We start from the raw sequence: 25,629 nt of genomic DNA on the forward strand, positions 1-25,629 counted from the left end.
TTAGCAATAATGTTGGAAAAACTGGCTTCCTATTATAAATGCATAGAAATACATCTTTTTTTGATTTGAGATATTTATTATGAAAAATCCAGCATCTCTAACAGACGGTTTAAATTGCATAAAACTTAGTGCCAATTAATAGAAAGATTTCTATCCAAAAAGACAAAGATGGATAGCATAGAACCAGTAGAACCAGTAGTAGTTTTCATCGTCTCGAAACTTTGAAATGTTCGAAATGAAAAGCGAAACTTCTGATGCTCGGTAGATGTACACATATATACATATAGAATTGTATTCTATAATTTATCTGATAATTTACCGCAGGGATTATTACGTGATGGATATATGAAACACGGAGTCTGCAGCAATCGTGCATTTTGCATTAGCATAGCGTTGTAATTAATTATTTTCATTCATTATATATACGCGTACAATGATGTTTGCTGGCATTAAATTAGACAACGCAACGTTACACTAGCGAAAACTTACAGTAGCGAGTACCTGATGCTTCGATCTGAATAATTCACACTGTTTCTAGTTAAATAAAGTGTTGAAACTTCGTTATCGCGAAACGGACGCAAAATTCAATGCGTCCGAAAACAAGTAACTGACGTGATATGCAGAATAACAATGGAAGTTCGTTAACAAACATTGTATGTTGTTTAGAACGAGATTAGCGTTAGAATGTCGGCCGTATGTATTCGTACGATTTACGCGAAAGGAAAAAAAGATTAGATTAAATATTTATCAAGACAATATGGCGCGAAACATATTCTTTTTATGGAAAAAAGGACCTTGTTTCTTTCGCTTGTTTTTAAATAACTTTAAACAATCATGGATATTTCCGTATTAATTTTTTTCAGTTATAGCTTTATGCGCGGAGGGATTAAATTTCCCGTTCATTTCCCACGTTAAGCCATTTCCTTTTACGAGCGGTTAAAAGACTTTTCAGAATTTGGCGAAGCCATCGAAGCCCCGTATTTTAGTTTTGCCTCGGTGCTTTGATGAATACGAGTAGCGGCCAAACACGCTCACTACTTTCAAGCTTTCAAACTCGATTTGCCGCAGCACCTATGTACAAGATAGAGTCGAGGCGTTTAGAATGCTGAACTTTTCCACGGCCGAATCGAATCCCCGATGAAAAGGAGGCCCTCCTGAAGGAGATACGTGGATGCTTTCCTCGCACAGATCACGCGAGTTAAACTTTTCTCATGCAGGAGCCTTACTTTCGTGAATTAAATATGTTTACACCGATACGTTATAGACGATGTACATCTTATTCCGTGTACTTGAAGGCCTTTAGCGATTCTCTACCAATGATAATATTATACTATATTGTATGATAATCAATTGCTGATGTTACGTAAATAACGATAAAATAATATAAACTGGATGAGATATAAATATAAAAAAAGATGGAACAAAAGAAAAAGAATAAAAATGATTGCTTATAAATATAAAAAAAAATATTTTTTCATTTATGTTATTGTGTGCATTTGATAATAAAATAAAAAGAGAGTGCATTTATAAAAGAATTATTGAAATTAAATGCTTTCTTTATAATTCCTTTCATCTATAAATATACTATTTTTTCATATAATATAATTTAGCAGTCTAACTAATGATTCATTTACACAGTTACATCGGATTTCCCATAATAGAGTTGTTGAAAATACCAATGTGTTAATTTCAGATCAACAAAGTTTGATCTTTTTTATTCTTAATCTAAATGTAGAGTTTAATCGTGAGCTTATTAAATTTTCCTATTCAATATAGATATTTAATATAGAAAGATAATGTAAAGTAAAAATAATAGCACATTTTATGTAATTAGTGTTATTTGAATATATATATATATATATATATATATATATAATAATATATAAATTATTTTTGCATTTTTTTCTCTCAATAAAAAAAGAATTGTCATAAAAGAATGAATACACATTTCATTGCGATAAAACTTCACAGCGCCTCTCTTTTTCATAGGAAGCTCGATTCATAAATTTTCTTCTCTCACAAAGTCACGACTGTTAAAAGATTCGGTCCGTAGTAATTTCAAAAGCAACATGATCTGAATAAAGTTTTGCAAGTGTGACGCAAACGAGGTCGTGTTTTTGAGAGAGCATCGCGAATGTGCCTCGCCACACGCGCATTTTTTGTTTTTTTTTTTTTTTTTAACGCGAACGCGTTCGCACGGCGCGTAAAAGGTATATACGTCCGCTACGTATCCATGGATTATTCAAATGAGGTCAGGACGAAGCGCAAGCACATTCGAGCACGCCGCACTGGCAACGCAGTCTCCTTGAATCGTAATCTGCCGTCGAGGGCAAACATCCTAAATCACCTGCGCCACGCCCGGAAATAGGTCGTATTCGTGAAAATTTTAACAAAATGCGCGCACACGTCGAGGGAAAAATTCTTTCCCGTCTTTCATTTTTGTCGGTCTCATCGTGATAATCTTGCGATACTGGGAATTTTCGGTGATGTCTGCAATTAAATTTGAGCGATGTATTAATATTTGCAATTAGCAAATTTATTTGCTAATAATAATAATACGTTTAATTATTATAATTTGCAATTAGCAAAAAGTATTATTACTTTTTTATATCAGGAATATTCGCCATTTATTATAATCGAATAAATAAAACAATGTTATATAGTTTTTGTCCTCTTTTATACAATACTAGGAATTTAAAAAACAGTTACTGAGAGACTCAACAAAAAGGGCTGATAAAAAAAAAAAAAAAAAGAAAAAACAAACAAAATTTTCCGCTATTATAAACTATTTCAAACCGCATTAATTATATGCTACGACGCCGATACCAAACCTGATAATAACATTGCTCCCATGTGCTTAAACTTTGTCGGGATATAGTATATTCTGTACACCTGTATGCGATGTTCAAATAATGCTGCAAGACATCGTTACGGCGATGTGCAAACTGCCTCATAACTCCTACGGCACATTTCCCCAGTGATTTACATCGAAAGAAATGAGTGGAGCGCGACGGGAACACAGGTCGTTTTCTTAAAAAATTTAATAACAAGGTAATTCAGAAGGGTCCGAGCGCGGAAAGTAGTTTCTAATTCACGAGGGCCGGGATAAAACAAGCGGAGTTCAGGCTCGTTCCGCGTTTGTTTTCTCCTGGCACTCTCTCGTCGTCGTACCTTTATAACTTCTATTTTTCTTTGGCCTGATAAAAAGTTTTGCTGCCGGTAGTCGAGCCGACGATGGCCTCGCTGGTAATTGCGGCGTCGTTCGTCGAGCTTTGCTCCCCAAAGACAATCAACTTAATTAAATTACCGTAATTATACCCGCTGGTCATCTTTCTTTCTTCAGATCGACGCGTACCCTACAACATACCGTCGGATTGGAGAGCCCTCTGGTTCAGCAATCTTGACGAGCTGCAGAGAGTGAACGAGGCGAACGACAACAACACCGTTTCCAACGTCACAGTGCAATTGGGTGGCACCGCTTTCCTGCACTGCAAAGTTCGCAATTTGGCGGAGAGGACCGTTTCCGATACCGAGGTAAGAAAGCAGCTATGTAACCTTTGCGTCTTCGTGAAAAAAAAAAAAACTCTTAAAAGAAGCGACCGATTTTCGACGAATGGGAAAATTGAGTCGCAATCGGAACTTTCAAGTACGAACCGATTTCTTTAGAATGATTATTGTGTCTCTTTTTCATGAGTTCGACTCTTTTCTCCAAGTTGTTATCATTTCTACACGTTTCGTAAAGAAAAGAGTGATGTAAAATTTATGTTTGCGTTCAACTATCATGACAGACAATATATATAATCTATGATGATATATTTATATAGACTTCCAGATATACATATATATATGTATGAAAATTTATTTAAAATAATTGTACACGTGATACCAGTCTTAGTAATTAATTGCTATTTTTTTTAGTTTTTTCCTCATAAAATAAGGTATCCAAAAAATAACAATAGAATATTTAAACATTTTGACAAACGATTACTTTTGCTACAAATATTTCTTAATAAATAACGGATTGTTTTTGGATAACACAACATGAATTAATATTACTTTTACAGAACTCAAAGAATACTCGTGTTTGAAGAAAAAAAATATTCTTTTTCTAAAAGTCAATTATGTAGGAATAATGCATGTGAGAAACTATATTAATATCTACGCAACAGCGACACGAATATAATACACGGTTAATCTTGTCCATATAACCGGGGAACAACTGTACAAATTTATTCATGTGCACGAGCGTAATGACCTCCTTTCATACAACCACTATGATGCTTCGAACTGGTAAGACGATCGATGATCGCGACGCATTCTGGTGAGAGCGGCAATCGGTATGCGATATCACGTAAACGACGAGCTATTGGATAGGTATTGGATACAGATAAACGCAATAATAACGCTTACTGGGGATATTCTTATCAAACCTCCGATTTTTCCTCAGGGACACTGATTTTATTCTTCATTATTTCTATTCGATCCGATCGCCCGTTAATATTTTACAACAAGATGAAGAAATAAAGAATAAGCTGTTAAAGACATCTCCATTAGATATTATTCTTTATTCGATAGCTAAATCGTTCACAAGAGCGTACAAGATTGATGCCTGCAAAAAGCCGATGACCGCGACAAATCCGCCCCAATTCGGGAAGATATCCTTACCGAGTCTGCGACGAGAACTTAGAAACTTTTGTAGAAACTGCGAACTATTAAATTCATACAATGTCAACCATCAAAGTTTTCTCCGTCGTTACAAAACTTATAGAATTAGATGTCGGCGAACGAAAATTAAGCATTAAAGTTGTTTAAAGTTGTTGAACAATAAAATAGTGTTTTCAAATTTTGGATCTTTAATAATCGATAGATTTTAAATGATTGATGTAAGACTGATACTACTTGTATAGTGTGCAAAAATTTTTTCACATATTCAACGAATTTTATATTTAATAGATCAGAATTATTGAATCAGATAAAGAAAGAGAAGAGAAACGGAAGAGAGAGAGAGAAGGAGAAAGAGCTTTATGATTCGCTTTTACATTGCTAACGATATATTTGTGTTTATTTGGATTCCCAATTTCCATCATGTTTATCGAAGCGACTAATTAATTCATTCGCTATTACTTTGTATAATTTAACCGTTATTTTATTTAATTACTGTTTCCTAAATTATAATGCAAGCGAAGATATCGCGCTAACATCACGAAATTTCGCGTGTTTCGGCATAAAACAACTACTCTTGTATTTGCAAAATGTATCTCGGGATTCTCTCAATTTTAATGTTTAATTGATGAATCATAAAATAATGAAATTATATTATAATGAATGTTGATGGTTAAGTAATTTACAAATTGTGCTAATAAAATGAAGAACTTAAGGTATTATGTGACTTATTTATTTTAATTTTAACAAATTTGAATAAAGAAAAATAATATTATATATACATTTTACAATTCTAAAATTACAAATTTTTCAAAACAATACATTTGTTTTATGAAACTGAATATCATAATATCAAAACTTTATTTTACGGAATATTTATTTTTGCATCAAATTATCAGATTTTTTATTTAAAAAACAAAAAATAAAAATGAAACTAGAAAATTTAAAGGGATTATAATTACCGAAAGCAACATAATGAAAAATACAAACATACAATTTTTAATAATTATTAAAAAAATTCCACACAATATATGTATATATATTTATAAATAAAAAATTGTTGTGATAATTTGAGAGCCAATTTTTGTATATTGGTGTTATATTTTAAACGTAATGCAAAGAGTGCATACGATACATTCGTGACAGTCTCCCTTGGACATAAATGGTAATGAAAAAATCAGTACGAAATTTCCGGACAATATCCTCGAGAGAACGGTTATTCCGTGAAATTCACAGGAATTCCCTATATGAAATCTCCCGTATCGCGAACGAGGCTATTGTGAATCAGCGTTACTCGCGTTACAGCGGAGGTTCTGCCAGTTGGGTGATCCGCAAATCCACTTATTCTCCGTCGTTGCTTTTAATTCAATTATTTATGACGAATTCGACGGGCCGGCCGAGGTCCGTATCTACCTAACCCGGCACGCGGCGTAACTGCATTATCGCGTTAGCAGTCAAACCAGGAAAGATTGATGGCGACGAAAAGTCGAACGCCGCGAAGTAATTTTGATAGAGCGGCCGAGCGAGAGAGTGTTCTCGGTAAAACCGCACATCGCCATCAGTACCTATGTTGCCCGACAACATTTTTTTTCTGTCCAATGCCGCGAGACACTGACGCGAAACTTGACGATACACGAAATCGCGTTGCGAAAGACACCTTGCAACACGACAGTTGATTATATGTATATCAGTATTTACCTACTTGTCGATTGCTCGTCGGAAAGGGGTGCGTCTCTGTCTTTCTCTCTCTCTTTTTTCCCCTCCTTCTCTCCAACCCTTTCTTTCTGGCGACGATATTGATTCGTGCAGCATCGCCAGAAAGCGATATTAATGAATTACCCCTCGAAATTCCGATAATTAACGCGGCACACTTTATTGGATCGGAAAAGCCATTTCGTGCCGAGATAAAACTTGAATTGGGAAGAAGACTAGATAAGTTCACGAGGCCCGTGTGAAAAAGTATTTCGAAATCTAGTGCATAAATTCAATTAAAGAATGATTGGTATTTGATTTACTTGTATGCAATATTGCTTTATTTGTTGATGAATTTTCAAATACGATAGTATTTGTGTTTGGAAAACTGATAATTAAATTGAAAAAAAATATTTAACCGCCATCAATAATTGAGAAAGGATAAAAAATATAACAATTGCAAAAATTTAATTTAAAATAGTGAACTCTTTTTGAGAGAAAATTTTAAATATATTTAAGTAATATATAAATGAAAATGTTATTTATATTTGCAAGCACGATTAGAATTTATATAAAAGTCATTTCTAATTCTTTTTAATAATTAATTTTCTATGATTTTTCCGGAGACTTTTAAAACCATAAACGTAACTCCTTGTATTCCTGCTATGATTTTCTTCAAGGATACAATACAATAGGATTATAAAGGGAGTATGAAATATGCGGTTTTGTAAACTAGCGTAATTAGTATGAAATGTGGTTTAATGTTGAACACAGCTGCAGGGAGAAGGAGGAAGCCTAGCAGGATATCTGACTTGGCGTCTTTGAGGGACAAGGGTCCTTTGTCTTGACGATTGTCGCGGTTGAATTGAAGCCATGGATTTGGTCGTCGTAATGGTCCACTTCCGCCTTTGGACATTAATTTCAGCCGCGCGCTTGCGTACGTCGTTCGATAAATCGATAACCACAATAAGAGGGATCTCGTGAAAGATTAATGTCTTAATGATTACTACTCCGTCGGACAATCAGCAATTTCGTGAAACAATTTTCTTGGTCAATAGACACGATATGTGGTGCATACAAGTTTTGTCGCTTCATATTTCTTTCGACATATTTTGCGTTAATTTTTTTTTTTTTTTTTTTTTTTTTTTTTTTTTTTCTACGGATATAACTTTTGTGGTATAATATTTCACGATTAATCTGACCAGGTTGCATGCGGCCAACGGTATTTCACGGCATTAAAAATCGTATTTCGGATATCGATGTGTTCATAAAGTCGACCATCGACCACGTTGCTTAAATCATGTGACATGACTTTAAACGACAGACTCGCGCAAGTCACTTATCTTACTAAAGCGGATGAATGAAAATATATGTAGGAATAGTGATTTATGAGAGACCGGTTTGCATGACAAAATTATAGCAGCTATTAGAATGGCGGCCGCCGGAAGTATAATCGAATGAGTACTATCCAGATTATGCATACACACACAATATATTTCAGACTTTAATAAATTATCCATTCAAATTTAGAATATATAGATGTTTCGGAATTGAAAGATTCAATGCAATTCTCTGGCAGGAAATCAGAAAGAAGGAAATCTCGCATATTCAGGTATACAAACACACACACACACACACACACACACACACACACAAAACATACACGTACACCGAATATTTCTCCTTCTATCTGCAAAATGCAAACTGGCATCGATTTCGAGGTAGTGATTTGTAGTCTACCGGGAAAACATTTCTCATTACAATTGTATGCGGAAAGCAGCATAAACGTGATCATTTATTGAGTCGAAACTACACATCTCTACCTCAGAATTCCCGACGATGGACTCGTGCCGACCACTCATCTTGGCAACGAGCACCAGTGGCCCGCAGTCGGCCGACAGATTTAGGTTATCCGACAGGTCGGTCCATTGTCTCCTGGTTCTAGTAGGCTAAGCAAACGCGTCTCCTGCCATCCGGGCTAATCTGCTATTAATTTTATTGAACTGTTTATGGCGCATGGCAATGCTTAGGATATACTTGAATAATATCCAAGAATAAACGCGTAGGAAGTTGATATTGATATTTTGATATAATATTGAATATTATCTTTATTTATTTAATGCTTTATTATTAAACCACAATCTTAGAGATTATTTTCAGCACAAGTATAGAATATAAAATTATATTTAGAGTATCCTCCACAATTAAATTTGTGCGAAAAATATTATACGCGCCGTTTTCGCATACATATATTCTATCTCGTAAAAATAAATTTTATATCTGTTTCTTTCTCTTCATTTAACTCTCATAGTGCACCGGAAAGTGCCATATGGGGTGGGATTATACGAAAGGGTCATTGTCGCAACGTGCAGCCAACGTTTCGCTCGCGACGTGCTAATCTGCCTAGGCTCGTTAATTTTATCGGGTTGTTTCGACCGGGAGAAGGCAAAGGGCCACGCCGTGCGCGCATCTATCGAGGGACGAGAACGCGCACGTTCGCATTTAGTAACTCCATTAACGCGTTAACAATCGGCGATGGGTTATCGCCGGATCGCCGCGCTCGTATACTGGACGATCTCGCGTGTCCCGAGATAACGCGCCGGGCAATCACGCTTCGTTCCGTTCGAGCGGTGATACGAAACGAGCCGGCACGCAACATCGAGATTCTCCTCTCTGTAGATATCGCTTTCTCTCTCTCTCTCTCTCTCTCTCTCTCTCTCTCTCTCGCGTATATACATATAGCATGTATTTTCTTTCTTCTATCTCTTTGCTATTTTATTTTTCATCGTTGACAACCTTGCGCGATTGCCTCGCGATAGCCGAAACAATTTCGTTGCGATCAAACCCGGTCGTTCCCGGGACTGTCTGATAACTCTGAGTTGCATTTTATCTGACTTCATCGATAACACGCGCGTCTAAGATTCTATGATGCTCGAATAACGTGGAGCTTGACCTGTATAATAAGAGGATTACTCTTCTTTTTTTTTAAACTAAACAGAGATGATTTATTTTTTTATTATTGGGATTTGAAATTTTATGATGCCTTAAGATATTGACGGAGGTATAAAGAGAAATAGTGCGTATGTGTAATACATTTTATCTCTTTAAAGAAAAAATTGAATATTTGATTAAAAAAAGCTACAAAGCTGCAATATTGATTCTATAACATTTTAATTAATCGCTTCTATTTAGAATTTGTCTTTGTTATTTCAAATAGAGAGGAGGTGAAAATAACTTTAACATTTCAAGTTAGATTTATTAGTAATATAGTAGTTATACATTTAATCATATTTCATCAACATTGTTAATATAAACAAACGCTAACATAGCATATGTTGAGTTCATTGGATATCTATCCGTACATACGTACATGAACTTTATTATTGCCTATCTAACTACAAATTAATTCGCTTTGCAAATATTTCGACCAAAATCGAAATGTATAGCATTATGACAAACTAGTGCACTGTTCGAAAATAACATTTGTGGTTACACGCGAAACTTTGCACGGCAAATACCGCAGCCATAACGTTCCATACTGTTCGAGTAGCGTGAAACAGAAACTGAAAAGCCAGACAGGATATACCTGACCTAACCCTTTAGCCAGATAACCAAGTACTGGTTGTGGTCAGTCACCCGTAGAGGTTACATGAACCTAACGTTACTCATTGTATCCATCACACAAATCTGCTTCCAAAATTCTGCCTCCTTTCACCGATTAAATTCACTATGTAAACAGCAAAATGAAGGGAAAAGAAATCGAATACTAATTTTTTATTTTTGTTAAATCTTACACAATTATTATTAACCAAAAAAGCAAATAACTACACAAGAAATAGAGTGTATATTGATAAAAATGTCAAAAAGCGATCTTGTAAAATTATTATATGGTATTACATTCAATATTCAAATACAGTATTGAAATACATAAACTGTCTAAGGGCTGAACAATGGAGGACAAAGAAAAATACATCTTTAAAAGATTTTCGTATGCATGTGTCACGCGTTTGTACGCAAGCCAACATATTTTCATCCTCTCTGTCTGGCACTTTTTCAAATATACATATATCTTCAAGTATCGCACGTATATATATACCCTACGATGTATCGCGACATGCTTCTTTCAATTGATGCACCAACGGTCCACCGCACGTGAAAGGTTGGGAGACGCTGACCTACATACATCATACAGACTGCTGCACTCTACACGGCAATAGAATCGACCTCGTCGGTTGTTCTGCCGAAATTTCGACGTTGTAAACTTCCGACATTGGCTATGCCTTTCGTTCGAAACTCTCATCGGACCTCCAGAGTCGTCGGAACAAACTCTCCTTTCTAAATCAGCACTCAATGAGACTACGACCACTTTCGGCTTTGGACAAAAAGAAAAGGATCGCTTTTAGTCACGATTCCAAGTTTAATCTCGTTTCGTAAGAGAAATTTGAAGCAAGTAAAAATATGCTTAAATATATCAATGACGCAGATTTTGCAAACCCAAAAATCATTGAAGTATGTGACAAAAATAAATACTTAACTCCTTCTGATTTCTAGATCGCTTTAAAATGGTTTTTCCTGCATAATTAAAATAATAAAAATTTCAACATCTTTCTAAAAAAAGGGATCATTCAAGAAATTGTCTTATAGATCTTAAGCTGCCGCATTTCACTACATTTCTTATGATGATCTTTTTCAAAACGCACTGAAATAAGTTCAGCTGGCTTTTATATTATACAAATCACAGAAGGAGAGAGAAGAGCAAATCCATAATAATTAGTCTATTGGGAAATTTCACATCAATCTAAAGTTTGAAGCTGATCGAAGTGCTTTGAGTGGTTTAATGCTTTCGGACGAACCGATCTCTTCCGAATGCCTGGAAACATTGAAGCACTTGATTCTAGCCAAGAGCTGGCAATCATACTGCGGTAAAGTTTTGCTACTTGAATTTTCCGAGCATCTTGCTGAGTTTGCCAGCACTCGTGAAAAGTCTGACAAATTAATATAATTATGTAAACATAATGCTGTAACGGGAATTAGCATATTTACGTCAGCATTATCCGCGTAAATGCTACTTTATAAATGCTTGCGCTATTTTTATATGCTACTTAAAATCAAAACATATCCAAGAATGCGAGTCATATATATTACGCCAAATAGCACAAGCAATTGGGTCAGCACATTTTTTTCCATTTGCAGCCATAAAATGGTAACTATAACATAATTATTATTGATAAAAATACTTAACATACCGTTCAAAGCGTATTAAATCCGAGTTTGACGCATTTATTAAGAAAAACACATTTAAATTAACATAAAGTAAATAAAAAATTTTGTTTTTTACAATTATTTACTTATTATAAAAATAAAAATTTATCTTATTATATGTGATTTAATATCACACTATTTATACATTTTATACGCGACAATTTAATTCAAAGGCCATGATTGGTTGCCAGGTTCATGTCTTATGTTTTATGCATTTTCTTTCTGCAATGATTTCGAAGCATCAACTGAGGAAGAGGAAGCAAGAAGCTTGCCTGAGGAGAATAGAGGAGAAGGGGAGGGAGGGCAGATCTACCACATTCCTCTAGAGATCGGGATCGTATTTCCGGCTCTCACAATTTTAGTATTTATGCAATATCGTACTCAGTCCCTTCGGGTCGCAAGATAGGTCGTAACATTTGAGTAGGAGCGAAGTTACTAAGTACCACTAAAACCAGTTCTCTCTCTCCTCACATTTCGTAAATTCTCTCTTGTTTGACAAACAATAATGAGTAAGATCGCGATACAAAAATAAATATAGAAATGATGATTGTAAGAAATACGATAATTAATATATAGTTATAATAATAGTTAGAATAATTATTTTACTTTAAAAGATTAATATTTTCATTAGTTTGTACATTGCAAAAATAATTAATTTTTACTATTTTAATACTTATATATTGAAGAGATAATCAATTTATCATTTCATTTTATTTGTATGCTTTTACAAAGAAAAATTTTTAAAAAAAAAACTTAATATTGTGCATTTATGCTTAATAGCATATATATTAATAAATAGTTTTTTATATTAAATTTATTTATATGAAAATATATTAGCGCACACACAGAACAAAATAGCGCAAAAAACTTATTCCTAGAAACAATAAATTTTTATCTTCATTTGACATTACATTAAAAATAAAATATCTCGTTAGATGTGTAGCTCGATTGTAATTAAATCGGATGAAATATTTACGCAATGTATTACGTAATTGCATTTTTAATCTATTATTTAATTAAAATAGGATTTTATATGTTGAAACTATTGTATGTATGTACATGCACATAGTCGATCGTATTTTATTTTGAAATTTTTTACAACCGTTACACAAAGTTAAATACATTTCCATTTCGTGTGGTATAACACGATCGTTCATCTTTTTCTCTTTATTTACACAATGCGCCAATATATTCAACAGGATGATTTTAATCTAACACTGCTATATTGAATTGCTCTTCTGTTTTACGCAATACATAGATTGCTATTATTTATAAATATACGTGAGAGCAATGTTGTATCATTATTTTATTATAACTTTTTTTATGTCTACACAGATGTAATTATTTTGTATACTCGTCGAGAACCCATTAAAAACGCTTGACACATAATTTTCATCAAATGAAATCCAATTGGTTATGTTAACCTAATTTATGTAAGCGCAAATATAGTGGAGCGCTGACAGCTCTACGTTAACTTAATATTTGTTTCAATTAAAATTCGATATACGTTTGTCGTATTTTCTGTTATGACGGAATACGTTTGTCAAGTTAAATTGATTATTCGTTTGACACTTTAATTTGCTGCATCCAACTTTTTTTTCGCATAATTTTCACTAAGTTTTGATTTATCGCTATAAAACTGATGATTAAACGTTATATACATTAATATATAATTTATACTTACCATCAATCAATTGTTCTGTTTTAGATATCGTGGATTCGGCGACGTGATTTTCACGTCTTAACAAGCTCCATGTTCACATATACGAACGACGAGCGATTTCAAGTGCTGCATCCCGAAGGCTCGGACGATTGGACTCTTCAAATAAAATACGTCCAGGACAGAGATAACGGGACATACGAGTGTCAGGTAATGTGAACTCAGCACACAAACAGCTCTGTTACAGATTAATTGATTCAGTGTATTTTAACCAAATATTTTTTTTCAACTTTTGTTATTTTACTTGCTCGCTTTTGCCATTTTATTTATTTTTATTTGCGTTTTATTGGTCGCTGTTCTTTTTCTTCTTAATCTTTTAATAAAATTAACAAGTTATTCAATTCGTATTTATGCTGACCATGCAGTTTATTATTTTTCCATCGATCGCAGTATGATCAGGAAATACGCCTTTGTGTTACAACGTGCAAATTTCTATCTTTAAATCGGATGTATATTTGAATAATACGCGTTATATGAAGATGATGGGTGATTTATGTGGGATATGTGCAACGAGAGTAATAAATCCTTCTATCAATAATTCCAAACATTGCTGATTATGTACACCGCAACGTACGCATTATCAATTTGGCATTAAACATCGATGTATATATCTAATACCTACATAACATTACATAATATATGTAATATTTTTTTATTACATAACCGATATTTAATATCAATAATTATTAAGCAAAAAATTAAAATTTTAATGATTAATACGAGATATTGCTCTCTTATATAACATACTTAGCATTTAAATTTAAAATGCCATAATGGAAAAAGATATTACAAAAAAATGATACGAATATATCACGAAAATGGTATAAAATCTTCTTTAATAAGGAAAGATATTAAAATTTTATATCTGGTTACCTATATATTAAGATAGAGAATTTTTTCGTCACATCACTAGATGGTATAATTAAACATGACGGCGAGTACTAATACGTAAATCCGTGAGCGGTACGGATAAGCATATAATACGTTTTTCTTGCATATTCATACCTTTTTCCGGCTAATGGAATGGCAAACACGAATCCGCGCCGAGTACGTGTGAACTCGAAAGAAATCCGACAGCGTGAATAACGAGACACGATGCCGAGTTTCTGCTCGCCGTTGAGTAAACTACGGAAACCCTACGGTAATCTCTGACCCTTCCAAAGTTTTGACTACTGAAGAATCGAGTTCTGGATGGTAAAGGTGGCCTCTCTCTTATGTTAATTTCGGGCGCGAATACGGTGCCGCGAAACTTTTGCCGGTGAGCTTACAAAACTTTCGTTTCTGCGTTGCTTACTTTCCCCGATCTCTTGCTTCGAAGAACATCTTCGAATCATTGTCCGTCAGTTCTAATAAACTTGGCGAAAATTTAATCATAAGTAAATTAGTGACTGTGTGAGACAGGATAGTATTTTTTGCACACTGCACATTTTATGAAAATTAATATCAGCTAAAAAAATTACAAAGAAAATCGAATGGCCGAGTTTTTTATTACAAGAATCATAAAGTAAAAATTTATTCAGATTTGTAATAACGGAATAAAATATTATAATAATATAGATATAAGTATTATGTTTAATGCATTAGAAGAATGAAATGATATGTAGAATAATTATTGACCAAATTTAATTTGTTATAAAATAACGAAAATGCATAATTATTAAATGAGAATATAATTATGGATATTAATAAGTATTCAAGTGTATAACATAATATCAAAAGCCGATTATAACATTGAAATCTAAATTCTACCTTTGTAATTTAATAATTATATTAAAGCATGAATGAACGTACGAAAGTAAAATGAATAGTTACACTTACATAATAATGAATTAATCAAAATAGGTAATATATTTTACCGTAAGTAAAAATGTATAAAGCTTAAACTTTCTTTCAAAATATTGCTTTATAAATTATTTTAATATTTTTAATACTTTCTTTCTTTCATTTTATACATCGCGATTTATACCAGACAATCAATTTTATACTAGAATCCATTTTCCTGTTATGACTCACGGCTTCGAGCTGTATAACAACTGTAAGGTAAATTGAATATAAACCAATATACGAGGAACTGTAATTCGAAAAAAGATCGATGGACTTTTCAACAACTGTATTCAACGACAGTTGTTGAATACATGACGATGTCCTATTTATTAAGTCCCGACAAGAGGAAAAGGATAACGAATGTGGATAAGCGACAGGTGTGGTTGTATGACCGCAATGCAACTCTCGGCACTTCATTATGCACTGAGCATGGGGATCACTTTGTCACAAGGTCGATAATACAGTAGGTGTGTATTTCCGACCAGCACGTAACGCGCGAGATGAGTGCCCGTTTAATGCCCTCGCTATAGTTTATGCGGGTTCTAATTAGAAATCATGAGAGATACGATGAAATGTCTGAAGCGATCACCCGTCTCGCGATAATAAACCGCGCGTTGTCAAAGTTATAAATTACCCATAATTCTAACGTAATGTTTTATATACATGTATATTCTAAATGATGGTTCGCGTTCTTCAATACATCGCATAGTTTTTTGTATATAAATTATTTGTAATTAAATTATTTAGAAACTGACATAAAGAAACGTACATTATATATGTATTATATAAATCAGATTGTCGTAATATCCAGAATTTATGTGAGTAAAATCACGATGGAGGAAATACAAGACGCAGATGAAGTAACCATCTTTTCGAAATTTGTTCTGCAAGTTTATCGCATTACAGAAATTTTGATAGTTTGACTGCTGTCAATCAAACTCTTGCTGGAACATGTACTTTTTAGAGAGATCTTTGATTCGTTATACGAACGTCATTGCATACTGATGTATTTTATATTTCTTCCTTCATGATCCATCTTTGCAACGGCTAGCGCTCTTGAATAATCTTTTTAAGATTGTATAAATCAAGATAGACTTTGTAGTAAAAAGTATCAAAGAAATAGGAAGCTCTCTCGTGACTCACACTATCTTTGTCGTAGAAAACATTTTAGCGCGAAAGGCATCGAGTACAGCTATCGCAAACGACAGATATACTGCGGTGACCGTTTTATTGCGAGCATGGCGACCACGATTAAGTGTAATTGAAGACGGAACGTTGGAAAGCTTTACGAGTAATCGAAAGCTTGCTGCAGCAATGTCTGTGGTAAAAGTGAGAGAACGGATAATGTATACGTGTGTGTATATGTGAATGGATGCGTTTATGTGAAAAACCTTCTTGACAACCAGTTTCGGTTTTACCTTTCGAAACATTTTCTCGCGTCGCCATGCATTAGACTCAGTCGTACTATTCGCAAAAGTGCTGCAGAAAATCTTTTGATAAGGTAATGAATGTAAATATATATATTTGAAGAAAATCTAAAAGAAATTTTGAAAAAAAAAAAAAGAAATGTATTTGTACACATAAAAGTTTTCTCATTTCTATAAAATTTTATCGAAATTTCAAGTTTTTATTTTTTTATTTTTTTATTCTTTTTTTTGTAGATGGACGATGTTCGACGAAATAATAATAATAATAATTATATGTTGTAAAAATTACGGAAATATATTTAATTAAAAGTTTATGTCACACACCAGAGAAATGATTTTATGTACAATATGTAATTTTCAAATTTGCTTACTTTTATATCACTATTTCACGCAAATGTGTGTATGTGTGTGGATCATATAATGTTTAAAATATAATTAAAGTCCTCGAATATTTTTACTTCTATAAATATAAATGCTTTTCTACAGTTCTTTCACTATTATTACGCTGTAAGATATGTATTTATCGGACAGATACGCCAAGATATATTTTAGCTTTAAATCTCCATCACTTTTGCATTTAACGATTAAGTACAACACGGCGGAGCTTCTTGCTTATCGTAGGATAAAGCGGCCGAAAAATACTGGGCAACGTCGGAAAGTTATCTTTATTGCGATTATATCGACAATGTACAAGCTGAGAGAAGCGGTGGTATTAAATACCAGTTTTAATTACGTGTCCGGCAGCCTTGCCACGACTGTAAAAAGAAATTAATTAAGGCGAACCTTGAGTTGTTACATAGTACGTAAGTCAAGGTGCTTAACTTTTTACGCGCCTTCGGAGAAGTAATGGAAAGCTCGTTTCGCGCTTATCGCAAACTCCATCTTAGCCACAGCTGGCTGCGCGCGACTGGGATTGGTTTATATCTACCTACTAGCTTACACTTACACAGAGAAAGTGGGTCGCTTATGGGACACACAGCACGAGAAGACCCTTTGGCGCCGGAGATAAGTATTTTCTCACTCCAACCCGTGTCGAAATGCACCTTAGCCGTATAGGACTCCTTAAGCTTTCGGTCTAAGTTTCTGCCCGCTCGTCTGCGCTGCGAAACGTTGGGCTGAACCGAGATTTTGATATTCCTCGATGAAGGTCAAATTTGGCAGTTAATCTCGGACGAAGCCGAGGGATTTACGCCTGGCGAGACGCGTCGCACGATATCTTGCTTTCGTCGGGATTAAAATACGAACGCTCCCACGTCATGTTCGTTAATCCGTAAGTCTAATACATTGATCGTCAATTACATAAGAATCAGATAGATCTTTCTATAAATCTGTTTCTATAAATTAATCAGACTTTAATCGGTTTTCTATTATTCTGTATGGTATATGTGAACGATCTTGTAAGAATGTATTATTATGCTGTAATTGTTGCGATATTAGAGAATATTATTCATGATCAAAGCGAATTTGATCACTATTTTGAAAATTAATCTACATAATAGGAATATTAGATGTAAATAAATCGGAGTGAAACAAGAACTATTGTGCTTTAATGTTTAATTATATTGCTTCTAATTCGGTTAATGTATTTTGAAATTTATTAATTGCTTATAATTCGGTTAATGTATTTTGAAGATTTTAGATCGGGTTTTTCATCTTCAATTATTTTTGCACCCTTAATCTTACATCATTTTAATGTGCGCTAATGCTTTTAAAGCCATCATTACACGACTTCTTATAACGATAAATAAATCTCTCGGAAATGAGGGTTGTGAAAGTAGCTTGCCAACATCATTAAGCTTCAAGAAAGCTCATTAAGTTTCCAATGTTCAACTTGTTCGTGGTTTATTCGATGTGACTTATACCCGATATTTATCCATAAGAATTAATCCACTACTCTCATCTCCGGTCCGACGACGCAGAATCTAGCATACGCAACCTAGAGGTTTTTGCGTTAACAGAAAATTAATGGTTCGGTTAACGTGCCGACTTTAATTAAGCTCGTACCACCGTTGCATATTTTCACAGTAGGAACTTTCGGCGGGTACGGACAACACACATGTGCGGACTGCTACGTGCTGAAAATTTATGATAGGAAGAGTATAGTTGCGTGGAGCTTGTCGTGTTCAAGCGAGCGAGTGCACGCATAATAATTTTGCTAATAATGCATATGCACTATGAAACATAAAGGGGTTCTATATATTTGAGATTGAAAGCAGAACGATCGATATTTTGTGAAAATTAGACACAAAAGTTTAAATCATTTATAGTACAATATTTGATATTCACTTTACGTATGAAACAATGACTTGGCAATATTTTAAAGCATCAGTAATTATTGTATGTTTTTGCAATGAGTATTTTCTGATAGCGTTCAAAACATTGTTGAAGTTTTAAATGAAATTAAAAATTTATAGGACCGGATATTATGTATGTGCAAATTTGTAAATAAATAACAATTTTAATCATGATTATTAATCATGATTCTTTATTTTGACGGAATTTTAAGTTAGAAAATTATGGTTGGAGGGTGCTAAAAATTAAAGTCAAATATTAGAAAGTTACAATTAAAAAATCTAAATGCAATTATCGAATATCGAAAAGCAATATATATATTTAACGAGAGTCAAATATTGATATCTACGTCAATAGAATTATACAGTCAAACTATGCATGCTTATGAATTCCGTCTATAAGCGAATATTGTAACAGAGTAATTGAAATATATGCTGCATTCTGGAATGTGGATAGGTAAAAAAAAAGCATGACGGTGAAAATTTCAAAATGGAACATTTTTACATGCTGGTTTTTCGAGAGAAACGTTAGGGTAGCTGTTTGATTTATTTTACAATGTATGCGCAAAAAAAATATTGTTGAGATTTATACTTGCAAAACAATTCATCGAGTTATACAACGTTTGAATAAATTAATAGTCGCGGAACCTTTTGTGATTTGTCGACACAATATATCGACTTGTCAATTTTTATTACATTTATAATGTATTGAGAATAGGTGTTGCTTGATTGCTTAAATATATATTTGAAAATATTTATTTATAAAAATTTAGAACATTTTTTAGTTATTAATAAAACAAATAAATTTAATATTTTGTAATAATAATAAGTAAATATGAATTTATATCATTCACATAGATATATACCTTTAATGTAAATCGTTAATGTTTGCACATTCGGAATATAGTGACACAAGGTATATGATTTAAAAATAATCTCTTCATATATGTATTTTAATGTACTTTGTTTGTCCTGTTGCAATATTCGCGTGCAAACGTTTATAAACACATGTTTGACTATATAATTCTATTGGTAGAGAGATCGTTAGAAATCATTCGAGCTTTATTAAACATCAATCACGTAGCGTGAGTTAAAACTTTTTCAGATAGCGATTCTTGCAAGTAGTTATACATAACATAGTTCTATACGGCAACACAATCGAAATGGATGTTGCGAATACCGCGTTTGCAGCTGACGTAACTTATTTACGACAAAACGATACTAACCCACGCTCGGTTGTAAAACCGAAGCGTTCGCGTTTTCCAGATCCCATCAACATTCGGACCATGTAACGGAGTGGTGAACGAAATAAATCTATATCCGTATGGTGTATAACGGTCGGTGGATCGCGTCGCCCTCGGAAAGAAAAAAATCCAATTTGATCGCACTTTCGATCGGCAGGGTTTCCAGGGTCGCCGCTAAAGCACACCAATTTTTACTGTTCGCCAAGACAGAGAATTTTTATGCACCCTGTATGCGCCAGCTGGAGCACATATGACATAACTACGTGCAGTATGTTACGCATAGGTCACGATTTAGCTGGAATCGGAGCTCTCGGAAATTCGTGTACGACGGACGGGAAATCAGAAGAGAAATATTATATGTCGAAATTAACGATGGATATCAGTTTACGAATATGATTCGTTTTTATCAAGTTATCGAAATGAACACACAGTAAATTTTACTATTTATTAAATTAATCTTAAATTTATAAATAAACAAAAATTTATAAGAGATATATAAAATAATAGGATAAATATATTTGAATAAATAGTTAAGCATATTAATTATTCAGATTAAATATAAATGATATTTAATGAATAGGACTTAATTTGAATATACATATACTGAAAAAACAATAATTAAAATTTTACTTATATTTTATTAACAGTGAAACAAATTATAAAAATATACAAAACACTCTTTTATATTATAATTTAGTTAAGTACTTTTATACGCATGCATGACATATTAATGAGAATTAAGATTGTAAAACTTTTATCATATTTTATGAATGTAATAAGCATAGTGTATAAATATATTGTACGTATTATAATATTATAAACACATATGAAAATTAATAAGTAGTAACATATGTACTTAACAGACATTTAATTTTCACTATACAGTTATAGAACAGAATAATGAAAAAAAATATTTATTTACTATTGTATAAATTTATTTATAGATTTAAGATATTAAATAATGTATACTTTCTTATGTGTTTTTACTGCGACAATCGATAAAAACAAATCATGTTTGTAAGCTGATACCCAATTGTTAATTCCCATCTGATGTATAATATACCTAGTAATTTTATTTAAAGAACGCATACAAGTGAAAATTCGGCTTATAAAATATATACGACGTCAAGTCTTCTAATATAATTTATAGGGAATATTTAGGTTTATTTTTTTTAAATATTCAACGATCGGAGTAACAACATAAAAACAGGATAGTATACAACCTAAACAAATTAACATAAATAACGAACGAGTATTTAACTTTCTTCTAGTTTTAACTTCAATCTTCATTACATCTGCCAGTAAACAACTTAGCGTGCTCGAGTAACCTAAATAACACGATAATACGAAAGCGGATAACCAATGAGACAGCTTTTCGAAAACAAGACGAAAATGATTTGTAAGCAATATGATATGTTGTGATATATTAAAGCTGTATTTTAAGAAATTTAATATGAAGTAGATCGCCAATTTTAATTTACAGGAAACCTAAATCATAAATCACAATTGTGTAAAATAGTAATTACACTCATATATTTCTTCCATTTGTAATTTATATCTATACAAATGTGAAATTTACGTTACATAATTATCGTCTTATCTCGATCGAGTTAAACGAGTTTATATTTTATGTGTTAAAATTTTATACTGTATATTGGACAATAACAACGTAAATAGACATGTCGACATTAGAACTTTTATAATTGTATTTTGCAAAACGTTATTTTATTTACCATGCTGCTATTTATACGCTGGCATAAAATTGCAATGTATTAGCATAAACGGCAGAAACTTCTTTTAGCGTAACTCGCTTGTCGTTTGTTGCATTAATCTGCAAGCAACTACCGGCATAACTAACTTAAGTAACGCAAACGCATTACGACACGGGACAAGGGAATGAGAGTTTACTGTGGATGGCTTCTCGAAAGTGCTGGGCAAAAGGTCCTAACAGAGAAGGGAGAAGGAGTAAGGACGACTTTCCTCGATTGAAATTAAGAATTATATCCACGATAACGCATTTTAGTCGCGTTTCGGATGCGGGAACGACGATACGGCAGACAGGAGAGGAGAGAGGATAACTTTCGCGATATGCGCTTTAACGGGGCGAAAGTAACGAATAATTGAGTTAAGTGAGGAGGGAAAGCAATTTCCTCCGAGTTTGCGGACCTTTTGTGAATACCCGACGCCCCCGAGCGTCGACGCACCCTCGACTCTTCGTACTTCGACGCGACACCCTCTTGTCGATGCGTTCTCCTATGCCCACCTCCCCCCCCCCTTTTCTCCCTCTTTATATCGGTGTGAGTTGAGAGTATCGCTAAAAAATTTATAAGTACGTGTGCGTTATCGATTCGAAGAGTAATAGTGACAAGTTGTCATCGCGAATGGTCTGTTTGTGTGAGGGAAGATTTAATCGAGCAATGCAAATTGGAACACTACATAACGTTTCGAGATCGATAAAAGCGACGTAGAATCTTATCTTATTAGCGAAGCGATGCTATTCTCTTTTCTCACAGTTCATTAAAATCCAGAGTCTAACTACGTTATGACATCAAAATTTGTGAAGTTTAATCACCAATAAAATTGATTTTGAGAATTGAGAAATTATAATGAAGTTAATAAGGAGAAAGCATTGAGTTCAATTTTGATTACGATAATTTAAATTAAGAAGAAGTTGATTCTTTTTGAAAATAAAATATCATTTATTTTTACGAGAGATAGTATTTTAGAATTATCCCATAAGAACATAATATGAAAGAAAGTAAAAAAAGACGTGAATTAATTTAATTAAAATTAAAATTAATTACTCGTGAATTAATTTTATATGTCAGGAATATTGAAAAGATATATTATAGATGACATGTTCCACATTTATGAAATCCTTATTCTTCACTTAAATTTATATTTTCTTTATTCATAATTATATTTGAAATTGAACTTTGAAGAGATTTTTGTCTACACTACGATACTATACGATTACGATACTTTATAGACATAACAGAATTAAAGATAACTCAAATACATTTATATTTCGCTTTGGTATATTGATTTACGAAAATTAATGAAATTATAGAACCGTTCGAAAATTTATTGTACTTTAATGAGAGAAAGCGAGATCGTAGAAGGTTACTGATTAAATCCGCTTTTGATTCAATTGTGAGACGCGTGCGATAAAAGTGATAAAGGGGACACGGACGAAAAAGGGTGAGCAAACTTGAAATTACAGGGTAGCCGCGACACGACAATCTTTCATGCTCACCGCCAATTTAAACTTTTCAATCGGACTGCCTCGTTATACGCGCCACGATAATTTCGACATCTTTAGCAAGCGGTTCGTGGAATAATTAATCCGACGTGAGCAACATAGGATTGTTATCATGCCGAAACAATTGATTTTTTGCTGCAGACGTGCAATGTTCATTAGTAAATAGTATAAGTATTTTAAAAAAGTTTCTTGTATCTTAATTAGAGTTAAACATTACATGATGTTTAACTTAATCTAATAATAGAATTTAATGTAATACATTTCCATAGCTTTATCTGAACGTGGTTTTCACGAAATAGTTTTATACAAAAATTGTATAATATTTAAATTTAAGATTATTTTATATACAAATTCATATACATACATCTTGCATTCACAAATAAAATGTAATATTATTAATTTATAATTACATAAGAGATATTGTTTTTATTATAGAAAGATCTGAAAGAATGAATTTGAAATATATTGTGAATTATTTCAATAACATAACTTAAATAATGAAGTTTTTTCTTTTAATTCTTCTTAATGATTTTATACATATACATAATTTTCGTAATAAATAAAAAGCTGTTAATTTATTATTGATAGTTGTCATTTTTTAAATTTTTCTATTTATTATGATTTCATGTAATAATTGATAAAGTAAAAGTTTGCCACAGAAACATTTATCGCTTCCGCAATAACACGCATAGTAATAACAGCTATCACGCACTGGCTCTTGCACGTAAAATGAATGATTAATTTTCCGTGCGACTTATTATCGCGAGAAAGCAGCAAAGTTCGCCAAGTTTTAACGTTGTAATGAATAATGAATAACTAATTCTCCACCTATAATATTTTGCTCTTTGACGGTCTGATCTTCTCCGGTTGTTTAATATAATATTAGCGCGCATTAAAGGTCCGCAATATTCAGAAGTAGAATTATGATAGTTACTACATCATTTGAATTTTATAATATTCTGTCAGACTCTGCGATCCAGAGTCTGCGAGTCTTCGAGACAGGAAGAATCTCGTTGGACATAAGCAGTTCCCAACATTTCCTTACCTTATAACAGAATTAACAGTTATGCGCTCTCAAGTTTGCGTGGAATTGTGACGCTATAAAATGATAATACGCTGACGGCAAACGGGTAATTATGGTTTTTGAAAATATATACAAATAAATTAATATGAAAAATTATTATTATTGTCGATATAATCTTATATTTTAATTTTGTCGTAGTTTTTTGGTAGATTAAAATGTTTTAAAAAATGTATCACTGGTTATATGTTTGATTGATCAATAGCGCTCACAAAAAGAAATACAAAACTAGGAGCCAATGACAAATATCAGCATTATTTAAATCTACGAGACATTAAGCGGTTATAAAAGATCTGTCAGATCGTACCAATCATTACTTTAATTTTCTCTGAAATACGTTAATTTTAACATAGATATCCAAGAGAGATCAGTTACTAACTATTACTCTAATCAAATTAGAAAAGAAAAGAAATATATATGTGTATATATATATATATATATATAAAGTATAATAGTTGGCAATTATTCATTTACATCCATTAAGACAGAATAAATTGACATAGAAAAATAATTATTTGCATTGTTTTGTTAAAAGTAAATGTTTGCGTAATTTTTCTTTTGTTGTTTTTCGAAAAATTATTTTAATTTATATAACATTTTCTTGCAGGAAATGCAAATGTGGTATATTTACTGATGTTACATAAACGTATTTCTAACTTTTAAAAATTTTGCTTTATATGATATTCAATAATTATATTGTATTGTCAGAATATTCAAGACATTGTCTTATTACAAAATTTTATACTTTAAACAAATTGTTTCTGAATTTAGTTTAATAAAACCATTAAAATAAAAATAATTGACAGTTAAGTGACATGCATAAAACTACCTTCATTTCATTATGATGGACATTTTCCGACATAAGCTAATCCAATAACATTAGCTGACAACAAAATTTTATCACGGCAGAATTTACGCTTCATAAATCCTATTACGATAATAATAAAATTAGTTTGGCGCTGATAATAACGTGCGTGTATGAGATCTAAAAAAGATTTTTTAATTTCCGTAAGTACACATTACCATTACGTGACGGAAGTAACATTAGGATGAAAGAATAATGAGTCAGCAGAACTATCTCGTCTGTGCAGGCGACAAAGAAAGACAGACAGAAGAATAATTTAATATTTAAACTCGTCAGCAAATTAATTTGATATTATTCAT

General features: G+C 32.8%; 1 protein-coding gene across 7 annotated transcripts in view; it reads left to right on the top strand.

The window, feature by feature from the left end:
- Positions 1–25,629, top strand: part of Dpr12 (defective proboscis extension response 12) — a 253,352-nt gene that overhangs the window by 153,000 nt on the left and 74,723 nt on the right. For all 7 annotated transcript variants that reach the window (XR_012047088.1, XR_012047089.1, XM_072896338.1 and 4 more), the window contains 2 exons: positions 3,344–3,534; positions 13,325–13,486. Coding sequence is in view for 5 of the 7 variants with exons in the window: in XM_072896338.1 (XP_072752439.1) it covers positions 3,344–3,534; positions 13,325–13,486 (353 nt within the window). In the remaining 2 variants the exon portion in view is untranslated. The remainder of the gene's footprint in view (positions 1–3,343; positions 3,535–13,324; positions 13,487–25,629) is intronic.

The sequence above is a fragment of the Anoplolepis gracilipes genome, chromosome 7 (assembly GCF_047496725.1).
Source record: "Anoplolepis gracilipes chromosome 7, ASM4749672v1, whole genome shotgun sequence".
Classification (NCBI taxonomy): domain Eukaryota; kingdom Metazoa; phylum Arthropoda; class Insecta; order Hymenoptera; family Formicidae; genus Anoplolepis; species Anoplolepis gracilipes.